The sequence below is a fragment of the Mauremys mutica genome, unplaced genomic scaffold (genome assembly GCF_020497125.1).
Source record: "Mauremys mutica isolate MM-2020 ecotype Southern unplaced genomic scaffold, ASM2049712v1 Super-Scaffold_100033, whole genome shotgun sequence".
NCBI classification, from domain to species: Eukaryota; Metazoa; Chordata; order Testudines; family Geoemydidae; genus Mauremys; species Mauremys mutica.
The window spans coordinates 4,660,479-4,679,492 of NW_025423255.1; the positions used below are offsets into that span (position 1 = coordinate 4,660,479).

The 19,014-nt window shown below is 48.2% G+C and overlaps 1 protein-coding gene across 6 annotated transcripts; it reads right to left on the reverse strand.

The window, feature by feature from the left end:
• Positions 1-9,021: 9,021 nt before the first annotated feature.
• LOC123358224 (collagenase 3-like) lies at positions 9,022-15,880 on the reverse strand. 6 transcript variants are annotated; one of them, XR_006575697.1, is made up of 5 exons: positions 15,793-15,837; positions 15,484-15,595; positions 12,816-13,074; positions 9,695-9,968; positions 9,022-9,201 (listed from the first exon to the last, which is right to left on the reverse strand). XR_006575697.1 is itself a non-coding variant. In XM_045000886.1 (3 exons), the coding sequence occupies exons 1-3, from the start codon at positions 14,356-14,358 to the stop codon at positions 9,176-9,178; spliced, it is 444 nt and encodes a 147-aa protein (XP_044856821.1). In that variant the 5' UTR covers positions 14,359-14,550; the 3' UTR covers positions 9,022-9,175. The 6 variants fall into 6 exon arrangements, 1 of the variants encoding a protein (XP_044856821.1); XR_006575694.1 differs by lacking the exon at positions 9,022-9,201 and having other exon boundaries at positions 9,243-9,968; positions 15,793-15,836; XM_045000886.1 differs by lacking the exons at positions 12,816-13,074; positions 15,484-15,595; positions 15,793-15,837 and adding an exon at positions 14,074-14,550 and having other exon boundaries at positions 9,836-9,968.
• Positions 15,881-19,014: the final 3,134 nt, after the last annotated feature.

Consider the following 19,014-nt stretch of genomic DNA (forward strand, 5'->3'; position numbering starts at 1 on the left):
GCCAGGTTTGGCGCAGGGATGGGCTGGCTGGGCACGCCCTGTTTGTGATCATCTGGGCCGGGCCTAGGCCACGTTAGGCTAGCAGCCCTTCAAGCCCAGTGCCCCTGGCTGGTTCACGGGAGGGAGGGCAGGCGGCTGCTTCCAAGCCCAGCTGGGGGCTGCCCTGGCTGGGAGAGAGGCAGAGGGAGAAAAATGACATAGAATCATAGAATCTCAGGGTTGGAAGGGACCTCAGGAGATCATCTAGTCCAACCCCCTGCTCAAAGCAGGGCCAATCCCCAACTAGATCATCCCAGCCAGGGCTTTGTCAAGCCTGACCTTAAAAACCTCTAAGGAAGGAGATTCCACCACCTCCCTAGGTAACCCATTCCAGTGCTTCACCACCCTACTAGTGAACCTCAATAACAGGCACCCAGAGCGGGAGTGACTCACATGGATTTGGGGACAGAACTGGGCATGGAACCCAGGGGTCCTGCCTCCCAGCCCCTGATCTAGCCCCTAGACCCTACTCCCCTCGCAGAGCTCAGCACAGAACCTAGGAGTCCTGCCTCCCAGCCTGCTCTGCTCTGCCCATCCTTCTCTCCCCTCATACTCCTGCTAATAATTGCACACGCAGCCTGCTGGGGAATGTGCCCCGGACAGGTCAGTCCCTTCAAGCCCAGCAGGCCCTGTTTCCCCTGCCCCCTGGGCCAGCTCCTCTCCCCCTGCTGGGCAAATGAGCACTGCCAGCGCTGTGTGCCTGCTGTGGATGGGGTGAGAGACCCAGGCACCTCCGATCTGCTGCTTGGGCCCAGCCCAATCTGCTCAGCTGCGGAGCTTTCCGTTCCTGATCCCCATGGGGAATTATCAGCCACAGTTAACAGCCATTTGGATAATTGCTGTGCGGCTGCCAGGCAGGTGGGCAGCGGATTGGGGGTGCAGAATTAAAATGCTCCAGCAGAGACACCTGCCCAGCTGTGGGCTTGCCAGCTTCCACCATTGCTGCCCTTACAACTGGGCTGCCACTGGGACTCAGTGTGCACCCCCAGCCTGCACCTTGAGCCAGGGGGACCCCAGCCACACACGTTGTACCCCTCAGCCTGCCCCCAGAAGCATGAGGGGGTTGCAGGCCTGAGACAGACAGGCATGGGCTTGGTCAATGCCAGTCGGAAGGGTGGGTCCGGCAGACAGGCCCAGCCTCCAGTCCCTCCCTGGGCAGAGGGCAGGATGCTGCCCTGGCTCTGCCATGCTCTGCTCCAGGTGCTGGTGAGGACAGCAGGAGAGGATTGCACATGTCAGCCCAAGCTGTGGGCCTGGGGGAGCTGATCACTATGCTGGCCCCAGCCGTGGGGGCTGGTGGGAATGGGGTGCTGTGATGGTGCACTCTATATGATTTTATTAAAATATGCTAATGAGTGAATATAATGTAACTGGAATATGCTTCATGCAAACATTAGCACATTCCTGCTTTTTGAGCCAAGGTCATAAATAAAAATATTGAATAAGATTGGTACCAAGACTGATCCTTGAGGAATTCCACTAGTAACCTCTCGCCAGTCTAGTAATTCACCTTTCAGCACAACCTGTGGCCTTCCTCTCTCTACTGCACTTCCCTTATCTAAAAAATCAGGTATTTTCTCAAAGAAGCAGGGCCGCCCAGAGGGGGGGGCAAAGGGGGCAATTTGCCCCGGGCCCCGGGCTCCGCAGGGGCCCCCAAGAGAAGAGCGGAGGCTCCCGCCTCCGCCCCTCTCCTGGAGCCTCAGCGCATCAAGCGCCGAGTCTCCGGCCGAGCCCCTGAGCCCTGCCCCGAACCGAGCCGCGTGGTGAGGGGGCGGGGCTGGGAGCTCCAACGGGGCCTGAGCCCCGCCCCGCTCAGAGCGGCGTGGGGAGGGGGCGGGGAAGCTGCCTCCGCTGGGCGTGGAGCTCACAGCCCCGCCCCCTCACCGCGCAGCTCTGAGCGGGACAGAGCTCGGTAAGGGGCCGGGGCGGGGGGGGGGAGGTAAGAGGCTGAGGCCGGGGCCGGGGGCAGGAAGCGGGACCCGCCGGAGCCGGAGCCGGGGGCGGGAAGCGGGACCCGCCGGGGCCGGGGCCGGGGCCGAGGGCGGGAAGCGGGACCTGCCTCCGCCGCCGCCCCCGAAGCGCAGCCCTGTCTTCGGCGGCGGGGGGCCCCTTCTGTTCCGGGACCCGCCGCTGAAGTGCCCCGAAGGCCTGCGGCGGGGCCCCCCCCGCCACCGAATTACCGCCGAAGACCGGGCTGCGCTTCGGCAGTAATTCGGCGGCGGGGGGGCTCCCGCCGCGGGTCTTCGGGGCACTTTGGCGGCGGGTCCCGGAACGGAAGGGCCCCCCGCCGCCGAAGACCCCGGGCCCCCGGAATCCTCTGGGCGGCCCTGCAAAGAAGGAAATCAGATTAGGGTATGTGGCATGATCTACCTTTGATAAACCCATGTTGAATTACATCCCCTTCACCATGTACCTCTATTAGTTATTCTTTCCTTCACAATTGGTTCTAAAACCTTGCATGCTACTGAGGTCACACTAAAAGGTCTGTAACTGCCCAAATCACATTTCCCCCTTTTCTTAAATATAGCTATGTGTCCCATTCTATATTCTGGGAGAGCATCCTGGAACCCCCATATTCCTCATTTGTATATGATCGTGGTCTTACATATAAAGCACACCTTGTAAGGTAACGGGGGAGAGGTTACGATCTGCTGAAAGTCATTTCTCTATCCATATATGTGTATCATTAATGCATATGAAGTTATGAGAATTGTGTAGTATAGTTGTCACTAAAACATGCTGTAAGTTGAGGAATCAGCCAGATATTAGCTCCCCAGAGGCAACAGCAAGGAAAATAACCAACACCTGGGTGGGGTGTCAGCTCATCAACAACCATTGTCCAGCAAGGGAGCTACGATGCAATGACTCACCAACATAAGGCCACATCAGGGAAATTGCCCAACCTTGCCTGGAGACTCAGCAATGCTCCCTGACATGCCTGGACTTGTGTTTTCCAAACACATGGACTGAGGGTATAAAACCGAACACATGGGGCCCATGCTTGCCCTTTCTCCTTCACCCACCTATGCTGCAAGCAACAAGGACACTCTGAAGACTCCAACTGAGGGGACAAACCTGTATATTAAGGACTGCAGTATCCAGTGGGGTGAGAAAAACTGCTTAATCTAGATGTTGCCCCGTCTAATAGGATTGAGAGTTTAGACTCTGTGCTTATATTTTGTTTTATTTTGGTAACTAACTCTGACTTTTTGCTTATCACTTAAAATCTATCTTTTGTGGTCAACACATTTGTTTTACTGTTTATCTTTACCAGTGTGTTTGTATGAAGTGTGTGGCAAATCTGCTCAGGTTTTGCAAAGGCTGGTGTATGTCCACTTTCCATTGATGAAGTGATGAACCAATTAATAAATCTGCATTGCTCATCTGGAGCAGTGCAAGACGGTATATTCCTGAGGTACAGTGCTGGGAGCTGGGGTGATTTGGCTCTGGTGCCTTTCTCTGTGTGATTCAGGAGTGGCTTTGGGAGCATTCATGCAATCTAGCTAGGTGTGGGGCTCCACATACGGTTGTGCTGAATGATAACAGCACCTGGAGGGGTTTGCTGCTGGTCACTAGCAAGACATTGTGAGAGACAGTCCATGTTAGAGAGAGTTAAGGGGGCACCGTGGTCCCACAGTCCCAGGCTGCACCCTGGGGATCCTGTCACAATTTGATGTTAGCTATTCTCCAGGCATATAGTACTACTGCCAAAAAGACAGATTTATTAAAAAATCTTCGCTCATGGACTAGCAATTTTATGCTCCAGTTCTTTCAACATTCTGAGGTAAAAGTTAATCTGGTACCCCCAATTTTGAGCACATTAGACTCTTTAAGTTTTTTCCATGTGGTAATTTCCATTCCATCAGCCATACTGCCAACATGCACATGTTTCATAGTATCATTGTCAGTGAAAACCAAGGCAAACTATTCATTTAGTTTTAGGGACATATCTACATTAGGTTTAACCTCCTTCCCATCCACACTGTATACTGGCCCAACCTTATCCTTCTGTGTTCTTTTTTTTTGTTTATATAACTAAAAAACCCTCATTATTATTTCATGTTTGTTGAACAAGAGTTCAGCTTGACTTTTAATTTTTCTCACTTTATTCCAACATTTTCTAACCTCCACAATGTAGCTGTCTTTGCTGATCAACTCCTAATAACCTTTTTGAGGTGGTTATTCATCCACATGGGTCTGAAGCCTTTCCCTGCTTGTTTGTTCCCTTTTCTTAGTATGCACATTTCAGATCATTTTTGTATAGCTGATCTGAAAAAACTCCAAGCCTCCTCTGCATTGAAGTTCTTGAGCTTGTCAAGACACATGCTTCACTGCATCAGCTGGTCACCCCTGGAAAGAGTATTTCATGGTGCTAGTGTCAACTCACCTGGAGCTGATATTACTTAGTGCAACTAGTTTAACTGGATCCATTCAGGCTAGTTAGCCGGAGCCATGTTCATAGTACTATTATGTAACCCACACACTTTCTGGGTGTGGTGCCCTATCCCATGTAGTGGCACTGAAACCACTTACAGCAGTGATTCTCAAACTTTTGTATTGGTGACCCCTTTCACATAGCAAGCCTCTAAGTGTGACCCCTCTAATAAATTAAAAACACCTTTTTATATATTTTATACCATTATAAATCCTGGAGGTAAAGGGGGTTTGGGGTAGAGGCTGACAGCTCATGACCCCCCACATAATAACCTTATGACCCTCTGAGGGGTCTCCACCCCCAGTTTGAGAACCCCTGACTTAGAGATTAATGAGTGTGGTACAGCCTCAGCCAAGTGCCATGTCACTTTTTGTTCATGCAGTAGAGGCTCATGCATTTAGCTCCAGAGGTCCCAGGTTAAATCCCATCCACTGATGACTGGAGTCTGTCGGTGTCACAGTTAGATGCTGAGTCTGGCCAGTGAATTGGTTGTCACAGTCATGCCTATAACTTCCTGCCTACTGAGCTACACATTAATTTTAAAGAGAAAGACTGAGAACAGTCTGGTTCCTTTTTCTTTTTATTAGATACAAATTGAGTTAGTGAGTGAGAGCAAAGGCTTTTTTGGTTCAAGCTGTGGTTTCAGCAGCTGATAGCACTCAGCATTCCAGCATCAGGTGGGCAGTTCTTGAGAGACCACCCAGGGCTGCTGAGGTGATGAAGAGACAAGGGAGAGAGCTAAGATCAAGGTATTCATCTGTGAAGAAAGGAGCTTCCAACCAAGGAGCAGCCTGCGTGGTGAGCTTGTGGCTAAATTGCTCACCCCACCTTGCCTAGCCTGTGAAAGCAGCAAACTCAGCCTTATATTGCTAGTTCTGCACCTGCTTGGTTTTGTCTCTGAAGAACAAGATTACTTTTCAGATGAACCGTTCTTTTGTGTAGTGAAACTCAGACAACAAAATGGGATGAATACAAAAAGCCAACATTAGCCAAAATTTAAGGGTTAGATATGTCTTGCCAAAAGGATCCCCAGGAAGACCAATTATGCCCAGGAATGATGTATACATGGAACAGTGAGACACCACAACCACAGCATCATAGGAGCCGGAAAAAACTCTGTTGTCCTATCTAATCCATCCCCAGGTGCATGGTTGTCACACTTTCAGGGTAACTGCACCTGTTTCTGTCTGCCCCCTTTATGGTACACTCCAGCAATGCTCAGTCAGGTTTCAGCTCTCCTGCAGTCACTTGCCTCTTGGCAGGGACCCTTGTCCAACTTCCCTTTCACCAGGGAATTTAGGACTGCACAGCTTCCTACCCTACACTGTGATACTCCCAGCAAGCCAGTCTGCCTAACGGCCCGTGCTTTGCTTTCTCTCCAAGGGCTAGGAACTGTGTACTGCCAGCAGTTACACATAATCACAAAGCTCCTTCTAAACAAGCACATTTATTTTTAAGATAAAAGTATTACAGAGAAACCATCATAAAAACAACAAACAGATTTAAACACTCGAAACACACCAGAAATCACCAATTAGTCTTATGGAGCCCTAATAGGCCAAAGTCTTTCCAAACTTTCCACAAGGGCTGAGGCCCCTCGTGGGCAGAAGACAGCCCTGAGTCAGTTTAAACCCAGCTTTTTTTTATATAAAAACCTTTTTCTTTGTCTGTTGGTTTCTGGGAAACCCAGTTCAAGCCAGTATATACAACCGCCCCCGGGATGGCACCTCTTTGGAGATGTTGACAACCTGAGTGATTCACCTTAAATACCCCCACTATTTTTGCTTCTTGGAGGAGCTGTGATAATCTTCCCCTTGGAGTTGCATGCAGTTTCTGGCCCAGAGTGAAAGATACGCTTAATACAAGGAAAAGTAAAATATCTCTAGGTTTTTCCAGAAAGAAGCACCTGGGCTAAATTGGCCAAACAATGAACTGTCTGAAGGCAAAAAACAAGAGAAGGACTGAATCCATCCCCTGTATCAGCCCAGTGAGGTGTGAGCTCTCCCCTCACAGGGTCTCGGTTTGCCTCCCTGCGATTGTAAATATGACAAAGAGGGAATTTTGGTAATATGTTTATGATTCTTACGCATCCCTCATTTTCCCTCTGTGCTTTGAATTGCTATGCATGGAACATAAAGGGTTAAAAATGTGCTCCTGAGGCAGGAGGGGACATGAGACATTGTGTCACACATCTGTCTGGGGTGGTAGAGGTAGTTAAGCATTGGCTGAGACTGCCCCCTATCGATGGAGCATCTGGAAAGACAATGGGAACCACAGTGGGTGGGACGTTGCCATCTAGCAACCAACAACAAGGAGATTTCCCCCACCTTCCTACAGGTACTCAGAACAAAGGCTCCAGTTAGAGAACAAGAGGAAAGGTGGGGGGGTTAAGAGCTGGCCTTTGGAGAGACACTCACACACTTAGGACTAGGGAGCCGAGGCCTAGGGTTGGCCAGGCTGAACTCTATCTTAACCTTGGCTTTTCTTTGTTAACCTAAAGACTTTCAGATTCTTTAGGCCAATAAACTAATAAATTGTTACCTTGTTTTGGAAAGACTGCCTGTGTCACTGCAAATACTCTCTGAGAACATTGCACCCTCCCTGAAGGGCTGTAGAACAAACCTGCCACAGGAGTCTGACTGGCTGTGTTCACTGCAGGGGGCAATGGAAAGAGACAGGGTTTGCTGGGGCCTGAAGGCCCAGTTTCAGAGTCTTGGAGGCTGTGGACCTGCCTTTGTGGAACTGTGAGGGTCTTTGGGGACTGTCACACTGAAGGGGTCACTCCCAAGGGACTGCTGGGGCATAGACCAAACCCTGTGGATCCGTGACAGTACTCGGAGGATGAAAACAAATGGTATACTTCTATGCATATTCTGAACCTGCTGGTCTGCCTAGGGTATTTACAAGCTTTTCCCACAATACCCCGTGACATACACTCATCGGAATCTGCCAACTCCACCTGTTCTAGTTTTAGGTTTGTCTAGATTGGGAAACAAGGTTAGTATTAGCATGGGACCTCAACTTCTTTCTTAATCTAGGCAAACAGACAACCTTAGGTTGAAAGGATGCTGATAACTGAGGAACACACTCTGCAAGGGCAAAGAATGAGTGGTTGGCAGTGTGTGAGCCACAATTTCTGTTTATTTAATCTGCCTGTCTGGGGTTTACACTGCATGTATCATCATGGTGTCTGAGCACCTGTCTGGACAATGGCAGTGGTCCTTGTTATCCATAATCCCTTCCAGCCAGCACAGACTCTAGGAGATGGCATCACTGGCCCCAGAAAGAGCTCTCCCCAACCAGGGCTATCACTGGAATCCATGTATTTCGCAGGTAGATCACTTCACTCCTTTGCATTTCTATTTATAGCTCTGCGTTCATGCTGGCTAAGCAGGAAAGAGATTAACTGAATACTCACTCTCCCAGGGAAAAACCTCCAATCACACTGTTTATCAACATGGGTCTGATTTCCCAGACAGGACTGATTCACTTTCTGGACTGTACCAGCTCCTTCCCACCTGACTAGCTGACCTGACACAGCTCACAATTCCTCCTTTGTTGGCTAGGAAAATGATCCTAAGGAAACTTCATGTGGATTCCCACTGCAAGGCAACAAGTGGGGGTTCTCTTCACCAAATGCAGCCCTAGATGCACATTCTACCCAGTGAGTTGGCCAGTTCCAACCTGACATCTCTGACCCAGGGATACTATTTTCAGGGTCAAGACGGACACATGACTAGAAGTAAAGGGTGTCATGTGACCCCTCTAAGAACTCCTCCGACCACCCTCTACCAATCAGGATCTCACACACCCCCCTGAGAGGAGACTTGACCAATCTGGGGGTGTTCTGGCGTGGAGTGATCAGGCAGGAAGAGGGTCATATGACTCCTCTAAGAACGCCTCCATAGCCCCCTGCCAATCAGGATGGGTTTCAGCGGCAGAGGACTTTCCCAAGAGTGGATTTGACCAATCGGGGGGGAAGGGAGCTCTGAGCGAGATGACCCATACAGAAGAGGGTCATGTGACCCCTCTAAGAGCTCCCCCATCGCCCTCTACACATCGAAATGCAGCATCACCCCCCAGAAGTCCCAGCACCATATGGAAGAGGCCATTTTGTTCCAAGAATGCATGTTTTAGAAATCATGGAAACAGAGGAAAAATGGAGTCCTTCACCACCTCTGTGAGAATTTAGGATTGAAAAAGTTCTAACGGAGACAGGGCCGGCTCCAGACCCCAGCGCGGCAAGCACGCGCGTGGGGCGGCCCTTTCCCGGGGGGGCGGCAGGCTGGGCCGGCGGACCTGCCGCAGTCATGCCTGCGGGAGGTCCACCGGAGCCCCGGGACGACCGGACCTGCCGCAGGCATGACTGCGGAGGGGGCGCTCGTCCCGCGGCTCCAGTGGACCTCCCGCAGGCACGCCTGCGGCAGCTCAAGCGGAGCCGCCGGACCTGCGAACCGTCCGCAGCTGCGGGAGGTCCAGCCGAGCCGCCCGACCAGCGGACCCTCCGTAGTCATGCCCGCGGGAGGTCCGCTGCTCCCGGGGCTCCAGGGCGTCTCCCACGCATGACTGCTTGGGGCGGCCGAATATGTAGAGCCGCCCCTGAACGGAGAAAGGAAAAGGGAGAAAAAAGCAGCTACTGGTGAAATGGTCGGGGTAGGCCAATAAGTTTAAACAGGTCAAAGCTTCTCAACTCTGTGACATTTAGAGGCAAACGAAAATGATTCCTCCTGCAAAGAGAGAGAGGAAGAGAGAGAGAAATGAGCGACAGCAGGTTTTACATTACTTTGCCCAACAACGCCAGCTCTGGGTTTCCCCCCTCCAAAACCTCAGCTCAAACTTTACAATACAGATAATTAGCCCCTTGCATCTCCCGGGTGCCTGGGAGATGGGGTTAGTGAAAATACAATACCCGCACAGCTGCAACATAGAAAAGTTAGACTTAGACTAAAGTCATTCTCCAAAAATGGGTATAGTGCAAGGATAATTGAAAGCAGCCTGTTTGCTGGAGCTTGCTACTCTTTCTATATAGCAAAACTGCGTCATACTCCCAGTGGACTTTGCCCAATATTGTTTTTAAAAATGAGTACCTATTGGGAATTTCTTAGCACTCAGTGCTAGTACAAGTCAAGCCATTTATTTGGGGACCTAGATATGAACACAACCGCCTAACCCGAGGCAATTTTTTTTTTAAATCAAACTTGGCTTGTATTCATGTGTTACCTATTGCCATGGTGGCATCAGCAAGCGGGACATATGCAATGAAATTCACTGTACATAAAGTTGCCGCAAGAGTCTGAAGCTAATGCTTGTTGCTTCACTGCACTTTCGGGGGAGAGCTGATCAGTGAAACAGAACACCTGCCTTTCCAGACATAATCCATTGTCCAAAATTCCTCTTCATCCAAATGAATGCCACCTCCTCTTTCTTCTCCAGGTCCATATACATGACCCAGCTCACCACAAGACCCATCAAATGGGGAAAAAGTCTCCAGGCTCTGGCAAAGTACACAAAGGTTTTAGCTGACAGTTGAGGGACCCAAATAATCAACTCAACTTCAAACGACCATAATTTGAGCAAAGATAAAAACATGGTCCTCAAACTTTCCATCTCATTTAACTTCTCTTTGTTGCTAATGTTTCAAACCACACAGGCATGTGTTAGGTCAACAACTCAGAGCCAAACCCCCAGATTTTCCAGAGCTCTGCTTCATGTTCTGGGGAAACAGAGGATCACAGGTAGGTTCAAGCCACCTTTCTATTGACCCAGCCAATCTCTTAAACTGTCTGGGGCCAAGTTTTAACTTTCTGTGCCAGGTAGCTACTCCCAAGATGCTGCTGGCCAAGATTGCAAGAGCACATCATGCTCCAGTCCCACCTCTCATACCTTTGCCATGCCCCCGTCCTGGTCCTTAGCCTGCCCCAGGATGCCTCCTAGTACTTACAGGGGAATCTTCAGCTGCCACTTTAAAGCAACATTTAGTTCCCTTTTTGCCCTCTGAGCCAATGCAGTGGCTCAAAGGGGACATACAAGGAAGTAAGGATCTGGGCCATCCAATTTCAACATTGTGAATATTTCTTTCACATCTGTCCTGCACACATGTATTTCTAAATATTAAACACTGTTTCTGTGTGAGTTCCCAGATTTTTCTTAACAAATTTAAATGATTCCTATTAAAGTAATCAATTTTATAAAGAGACTGGTATCTTCCTTACAGGGTAGATTTACACTATGGCCCCAATCCTGAAATCTTTTGAGTAGTAATTCCTTTTAAAGCCTAAATTCTGCCCTCAGTTACAACCATGGTATTCCCATTGCATTCAATGGAAGTTTAATGTGTATCTGATACTCAGTCTCCAATCTGTGTTTTCTGCTCAGCTGCACTCTGTGCAGGACGTGACAGGAAAGGAGAAAAGTATCTGTACACCACCTTTATATTCTCCCCATCCCCTGGGCTGCCATAAAGTAGAGCAACCTTAAGGCAGCTCAGCTTACACTGGCTTGTAATAGTCACCAGATAGGAAGGATGGGGGCCAGATACTGCACATCAATAGGAGGAGTAGCCTGACTTGATATGAGAAGATCGGCAGCACTGAAATTCATGTTGTTTACTTTCCTCAAAAGGAAACCTTAGCACTTCAAAATGTCTTTTGGAAATACTCTTTAAGGAAGCACCAAAGAAACCAGGCAGCTTTTAGAAGCAAATGTAATCATGGTATTAGCATTGCCATTGTCTACTGTCACAAAATTTAGTGGTGTGATATCACTTAAGACATTTACAGTCATCTACTGCTTGGTCCACTTCCTCATGCCTCAGTTTGTTGGTATAATTCACCATCCTACATGCAAGAAAAGTGCAGGACATACATGTTAATATGCAGTGTTGTCATAGCCAAGTTGGTCCCAGGAGATTAGAAAGATAAGGTGTGTAAGGAAATTTTTTTTATTTGACTAATTTTCAAGTTGCTTCCAACTTCCCACTTCCAAGTTGGTCCAATAAAAGCGATGATCTCACCCACCTTGTCTTTTTAATAAATGTTAATAGACAGCTACTCAGAGGGCTGTATTCTCTGGCTCACCAAGTTCATTTTGCACAATGTAACTAGCACTCAGTGAACTTAAACCAGCTTCAGCTTGATGTTAGAGAATTCCTCCTATCTAAGGGAATCAGTGCAGGTATATGGCTGCCGATGGCAGTATAGCTGCCTCCCATGCCAGTGTAGCTCCTGGAGCACTGTTGTAATCTACATTGTTTTATATGTAAATTGCAGCTAGTTACACCCACGTTCAAACAAACTGTCTCTCTCTTTGGATTAATTGCTCACTCTCATTATTGTTGTGTTGTAAATCAGCCGTTCTCAACTGCGGGCCCACGGCCCACTGGACCCCAATCTCCCTGCTCTGCGGGGCAAGTCTTGAGTCCCCCCCCCCACATCCTGTGGAGCTCCTGAGCCCCCCAGTCCCAGCCCCATAGGGCAGAATCCTGCCCGTGGCTGAAGCCCAGAGGGCCCCCCCCCCACACACACATCTGAATCCTGGAGGGCCCTCCCTCGCTGGGTCATGTAGTTTCTATAGCATGTTGGGGGCGGGAGGCTTCAAAAGAAAAAGATTGAGACCCCTCATTGTAAACACTCTAAAACGTCCATCTGGGCACCACAAAATAGTTATTAGCCCTTCTGTGATGTGCAGCAGCCAATCTCTATCTGTAACATCAGTCAACATCTTGCCCCAGTGAGGTTAGATTTGGGATTTAAATTAATAGCTTCTCTGATGAAATATGGCATTTCATGATCACGTCAGTAGACATTGTCCAGTGCATGCCACCCCCAACACAAGACCAGCCCTCAGAGATTTATTACTACTGTGACTCACTCGCCTTTTTCTTCACAAAGCCACATACTGCAGCTCTCTCTCTGGGCTCAGGCTGTGTTCTGACAACAAAATGCCAACTGCAGCCAGAGCAAGTTTTGAGGATACCAAGGGGTGCATGGAATGCAGGACAGACCCTTCAATCCTCATTCAGGTAAATTCCTCCTGACTTCTATTCTGCTTAACTAAGGGCTGCAGACATTAGTTCATAGGACTGGGTCCCTCTGCCCTTACACTGAACAGTTCTCCTGGAAGTTTTAAACAAGTTCCAGTCAGAACCAGTTTTCCTAAGGGGTTTCCGAAGCAGGGGCGCTTCCCGCCTTTTCTAAGGGGTTTCCTGGGCAAGCGTATAAAAAGGTGCCCTGGACACAGCCTCAGGGCTGTCCATCTGAGTGGCAGCCAGGGATGGTCATGGGTCACAGATCTTACTTGCAGCATGATCTGTAAAGAGAGAAGGAGAAGAAACACCACTTACCTTTGTCACCATCCATCACGGTTCTCCTGTGCATTCAGACAGCGTGTACTGAGCAGAAAGAACACTCAGTGCAGGAGATGAAGGGACTGAGTTAAACTGCAGATGTCAAGTTCACATACTTCCATTTTCAGTGACTAATCTCTTAAGCCAGTGGAGAGGCCAGGGTACAAAAGTATTTCTGTAGATCAGCATGTGATTATTTCTATTGCGTACTGCCTCATAGTCCCAGTCACAGACCAGATTCCCATTGTGCTAGGACCTGTACAAACACAGAACAAGATGGTCCTTAACTGTCATTAATTAACACATTAACAGCACAACAAACAGACAAGAGAATAATAAAGCAAGCAAAAAAAGCCCCCTTTGACCAGGTACCAGCATATAACTAATATAAGGCTACATATTTAAGGAACTTTCTCCCTGATTCAGGGTCTGATGTAACTAAGCCCCTGTTCCATACCATTGTGTAAACTGGGGACTTGTATACTTTCCATCTTGCGCAATTATACAGCAGCACACAGTTACTTAGTTTTTAGTACATTAACAGGAGGCCACTCTACAAGAAGCCTAGGGCTTGGTCAGCACAGAGAGTTTGCCTGTCTCTGTGCTGGTGTTATGCACCCCTCAGTGTCTACACCTGGCTCCATAAAATCGGCCTTTCAAAAATGCAGCATTGTGTAGGAGCACAGGTAATTGTAATAACACTTGCTCATTGCAGCTGTTAACATCAGGGCAAGGCATCCACATATAGGTCCACTACGGATGGACCAGTGATAGGAAGAGTGTTTGTGCATGTGACAAGTAACACCACAAACTATGTAATGCCACAGAACAAATTAAGATCAACAACAGAACAACATTATGTGTGGCAAAGCCATGACAAACACTGTGCAGGCATCAAGCAGCTCATAAATTAGCACATCATCACCCAAACACTGCCTCAGCTTGACTTAGATCTTGGGCAATAGCAGACCCTCAAAAAGAGGCCACAGCTTTACACCCATGGTCACTGTGGTGTTAATTGGCTGCATTTTACAAGAGCTGCATCATAGGTTGACTTTGAGTGTATTTACAAGGGGCAAGGTTTTCACCACACAGGCACAGACACACAGAGTGTTCTGCAGCAGTGTTAGCTGAGCTACAGCAATGAGAAGTGGGATCCTAGAGCCAACCCTGAACTTTATTATTCCACACAAATGAGAAATGTCTTAAAAACATGGAGCTTTCCTTTTGGGCACTATAATAGGGATCCACTCACCTTTTGAGAGCCTCTTAGTGGCTGGATATGGTACCACAGTCCTTTTCTCACCCCTGGGGAACCCTGCCAGCTGTGAGTCTTCTGTGGCTCAGGCCTCTGGCTAAGTCCCGAAGTCCAAATGAACCCCTCTGGGAAAGTCAAGAACAGTCCCATTGCCCTCACTAGGGTCTCCAGCCCCAACTCTGGGTCCTTGAAATTCTGCCCTTTGTTCAAGCTCTCCATAAGCATTTTCCCCTTCCTGGGGCTTATGCCACTGTAGATGGTAGGGGAACTGGGCCTGCCCATAACTCTGGCTTCCAAACCATGGACCCTGTGAACAGTAGCTAAGCACTGCTTTTTTTCAGTTCATTGTTGCTTCTTCCTACCGGCCACTTTCAGCTTCACTCTCACCTCAGGGTTAAAGTTCTTAGGGACTCTCTTCCTGCAAACACAGCTTAAACAAATGCTTCCAGAATCAAACTCTAGCTATCCCCTGAAGTTCTGTGGCCAGAGAGCAGCACCCTTTCTTGCTCTTCCAGTTCCTGCCAGGAACTGACCTGCTAAGGCCCTGCAGCTCCTTTCAGCTGAGCCTGATGGGCTCTGATTGGCTGCTTTCCTGAGGCCTCTCTAGACAGATCCAGATTTGTGGCTCTTTTCCTGGGGCAGGGTGTAGTAGGACCACAGGGCCTCTTCTAAAAAGCCTCAAAGCCCAGGTACAGCCCGTCACAGGCACAGATCCATTGGTTTTCTTAGAACCAGATGAGCCCCTAAGATAGTTACTTAGCGTAAGTGGGAAATATGATGCAGATGTTAGAGGACGGAGGTGGAAAGGGCGGGTGGTCCAGCAGTTATCGCACTAGCCTAGGATTTCATGTGTGACCTTGGGCAAAGCACTTAGCTCTTCTGTGCATCAGTTCTCTGCCTGTAAAATAGAAATAATAGTGCTTCCCTACCTCCCAGGAGTGTTGTGGGGATACATACATACATTACAGAGTTTTGAGGTACTCAGATACTACAGTAATGAGAACCTATGATAGATGTGAATGTATTTGTATGTTGCTTGTTTTATAGTATTAGGACACTAGGTTCATTCTGAAGATCTGCTGAGCTAAATCCAGATCAGGAGCTGTTGGTTAGTATCAGCACTAGGACTTGGCAGAAGAGGTCCAGGAATTCAAACTCTGTCTGTATCTCTCTCAGCCAGCGCCTGTGGTTGTGTAGCTAGTATAGGCAATGGCAGCAATAAAAATATCAGAGAGAGAATGACTCCGAAAGGTAGAATGAAGTTCCTGGCTAGCTTTCCATATAAAGGAGGATCCATTCTACTATCTAAAATGACAATTACTCCTATGAACTGAACTGTACAACTCCCGAAAGAAAGGCAGACAACAGTCTAATGATTAAACTGCTCTTCAGAGCCTTGTGTTTCACCTGGGCAAGGAAAGCTGTGCCGGTGACTCAGCAGTTCTCCATTGGGGAATTCACCCAGGGGAGGAGGCGCTGTATGATCTCAGGTGTTATTAGTCCAGATCTTAGCGGAACACTGGAAGACAAAAGAAACCACTTATGGGGTCGATTGCACACTTCAAAAACTCAGCTGCTCTGAGCAGACAGCTCTGATATCTATGGGTGGGAGCTGTGTGTTTCCACCCAGGGCACCCCCCACAAAGCTATAAACTCTCAGCCACTCTATTTGCTACTGATTCCCAAGGATAAAATGATGCCTCCTAGATCTCTTACCTCACCAGCAGACACACTCCCTCATGGTGAGTCTAGGGGTTTTCAAGCAGGCTCCATGTTCTCTGCTCCCTGAGTGCTCTCACCAGTCTCTCATTCCCAACTTTGAAAAGCACGGACTCTAATTCTTGGATAGAAAGCCTGGGGAAAGAGAGGCAGAGAACTGCAGCAATCAGTCCGGTTGAGAACTGCTGGTGTAGAAGACCCTACAGACCTTCCAACAATCCCACCAGGCAGAAAAAACAGCCTTTGCTTACCTGATAGGTTTAACAGCAAAAGAGCCTTCAGGAATTTATATGGGAGCAAGCCCAGGTCTGGCAACAACTCCCCCAAAGTTTGCCAAGTCCTGTGACAGGAAATGGAAACCAGGCATGGGAGATCAGACTCTGTAAAATGGGACATGCAAACAACCCTGATGTGTTTTTGGTTACTCTTAAAGGAGCAGCAGTGAGACCTCATAGGGACAGAACAATGTGGGCCCTTCGACTGACACCCTATTTAACCGGGGAAGCACATATATGGCTCTTAGTGATTAGCGGGCAAGAGATTATGACATAATTAAGGCAGCCATGCTGGATGAGGTGGGGCCTCTCCACAGAAAAGTACTGCCAGAAATGGAGAGTTGAAAAATGGATTGAGGGATTAGGCCTCTGTGCATTTGGACAGAAATTAAAAGATTGCGCCACTCATTGGTAAAGCCAGATAGTGAAACTGGGGGAGATCATGGACTGCATGATTCTGGAAGTTTCTTCAGAGTCTCCCTGAGCATACCCAAGTATGGGTTACGTGGCGTCAGCCAGTTAATCTGGACCCCGCAGTTAAAGTTACAAAGGAATTGCAGAGGCAGACATTCCCAGAGTAAGTCAGTGGTTTAAGGGACTAGATTTGAGAAGGACCAGAGTGCCTCCAGCTGGGAAGGGCAGCAAGAAGCAGAGGAAGGCGCCTCAAGGAACTGTAGTGGGAGCTTGACCTACAGTGTGCTTCCGACATGGACGTGAAGGACAGCTAAAAAGAGACTGTTCTAAAATGGGCTGTGGGTTTGCACAGTTTTGTGGCTGGGACAAGACTCCCAGGCAGGGAAGAAAAAAGAAAGTAGCTACCATATTGGTCTGGGTAGGGAGGAGCCACCAAAGGGACTAATGGACACAGTTTCATCCTGTTTGCTAATCAGGCAGGAGTTAGTGAAACCCCACTGGATACTTCCCAGAGGTAGGATCAAAACTGAATATGTACATGGGGACAATACATTCTGCCCAATGGTAGAGGCGACTCTGGAAATCAAGGGGAAGTTTAGGCAGAAACATGTAGGGGTAGTGGATGGATTGCCCCACTGCCTTCTCCTGGGCATGGACTGGGATCCCTTTCTAACAGAGACACCAAGGCATGTATGGAGGCCCAGGAGGGTGGAAGTAAAACCTGCAGGGCCAGGTAAAGAGGAAATATATGTAAAGGGGCTGGAGGAAACTAGACATGAAAGTACAAGCCACAGAGAAGGTGAGGATGGAGAAGTCCCCTGAGAGACAAGAGGGAGGAGAAAGAAAACAAAGGTCAAGAGTAAAGGTGACTTAAGATCATCCATTGGGGTCAAACAGTCATCAGAGTCCTTACCACCAGGATCTCGGGAGCAGGCATCCCTAGAACACTTTGGAGGGACTCAGAGCTGTCTGTGTTCATGGAAGAGGCCGGGGCACAGCATACCACCCCATCACATAGAGGTACCTAAAATGGGCCTGCGCATAGGCCAACAGCATGAGCAGAATATACACTTGTGTCTGCAGAGCCAGCAATCACATAGCTAGGTACCCATCCATGGGAACAAATTCAAGTTTTGTGGACAAAACTTAGGCACCCATCTTGAAAACCTGACTCTCTGTGGCCACTACATAAGATCAGCCAGTCCAATGGTCCATCTAGTCCAGTATACTCTCAATGCCAGCTTCTTCAGAAGAAATGAACAGAACAGGGCAACCATGAAGTGATCCAATCCCTGTTGTCCAGTCTCAGCTTCTGGCAGTCAGAGGCCTAGGGACACTCAGAGCGTGGGGTTGCATCTCTGATCATCTTGCCTAATAGCCATTGATGGACCTGTCCTCCATGAACTTATCTAATTCTTTTTTTAACCCAGTTATACTTTTGGCCTTCACAACATCCCTTGGCAATGAGTTCCACAGGTTGACCGTGTGTTGTATGAAGTCTTACTTCCTTATGTTTATTTGATACCTGCTGCCCATCCGTGAACAAAGTTTAGATCCTGGTTTCCTAGGAAAACTCAGAGACATTATAAAACCATGAAGTCTGTAATTTGAGCACCTTGTTGGCACAGAATAAAGAAACACAACAATAATAGAAACTAATAAGGTTGTGAGATTGATGGGAAATGTACATTAATGGGCTACCAGAGCTGAAGTCAACTGATGAAACTCAGGAATCACTCAGTGTTAACTGGTGAGGGTCACAGAGTGGGTGCCGAGGGGTCTGGTATGTACATTCTAGTTCACTGAAAGATTGCCATATGAGTCTCAAAGAAAAGCCCATGTCACCAAGATCATTGTGAAATGTACATATGCTGTGTAAAGAATCATGTCTATGCATTGAAAATTACATTCTTATGATCTGTGTCTAGGGACTAGTCACCAGGAAAGATGAAAAAATGGTTTTCTTTCAGGCAAGAAATGTTTATCCATCTGTTTGTTTACATGTAAATTAAGCATGTAGGGTTCACATTCAGTTCAGAAGGCGTGTGAGAACTTCAAAGAAAGAAAAGGAACAGAAAGTAGACAGGGGGTGGGGACCCAAATTTGGGGTAGATGAACAGTGAGTTTGCTTCATGAAACAGGAGGTTAACCTGTTGGTTAAGTTTAGTCTCTAGGAGCATGTTATGATTTCATTTTACACGTCACCATTTTTGGCTTGCATTCTTACTCACTATCACTGGAATCTCTGTTCTTTGATCATCTCTGTTCTTGTTGTCAGTATAAATATATCTAAGTGCTGTGTGTTTTGCAGTATAGAGTCTAAGTAATAAAGTAGAAAATCTAAGTAATAAACTGGTGTGTACTGCTGCATTGGGAACAGCAGGCCTGGTAATTCTGTGGGTGTTCAGTGGTTAAAGGTCTGGACACTATACAGAACGGTCAGAAGACTCGGGGGTTGGTGTGTGCCTATCACTAACCTGTACAAAGAGACTGGGGTCTGAGGAGGCCTGGATGGCAGTGTTTGTTTGGC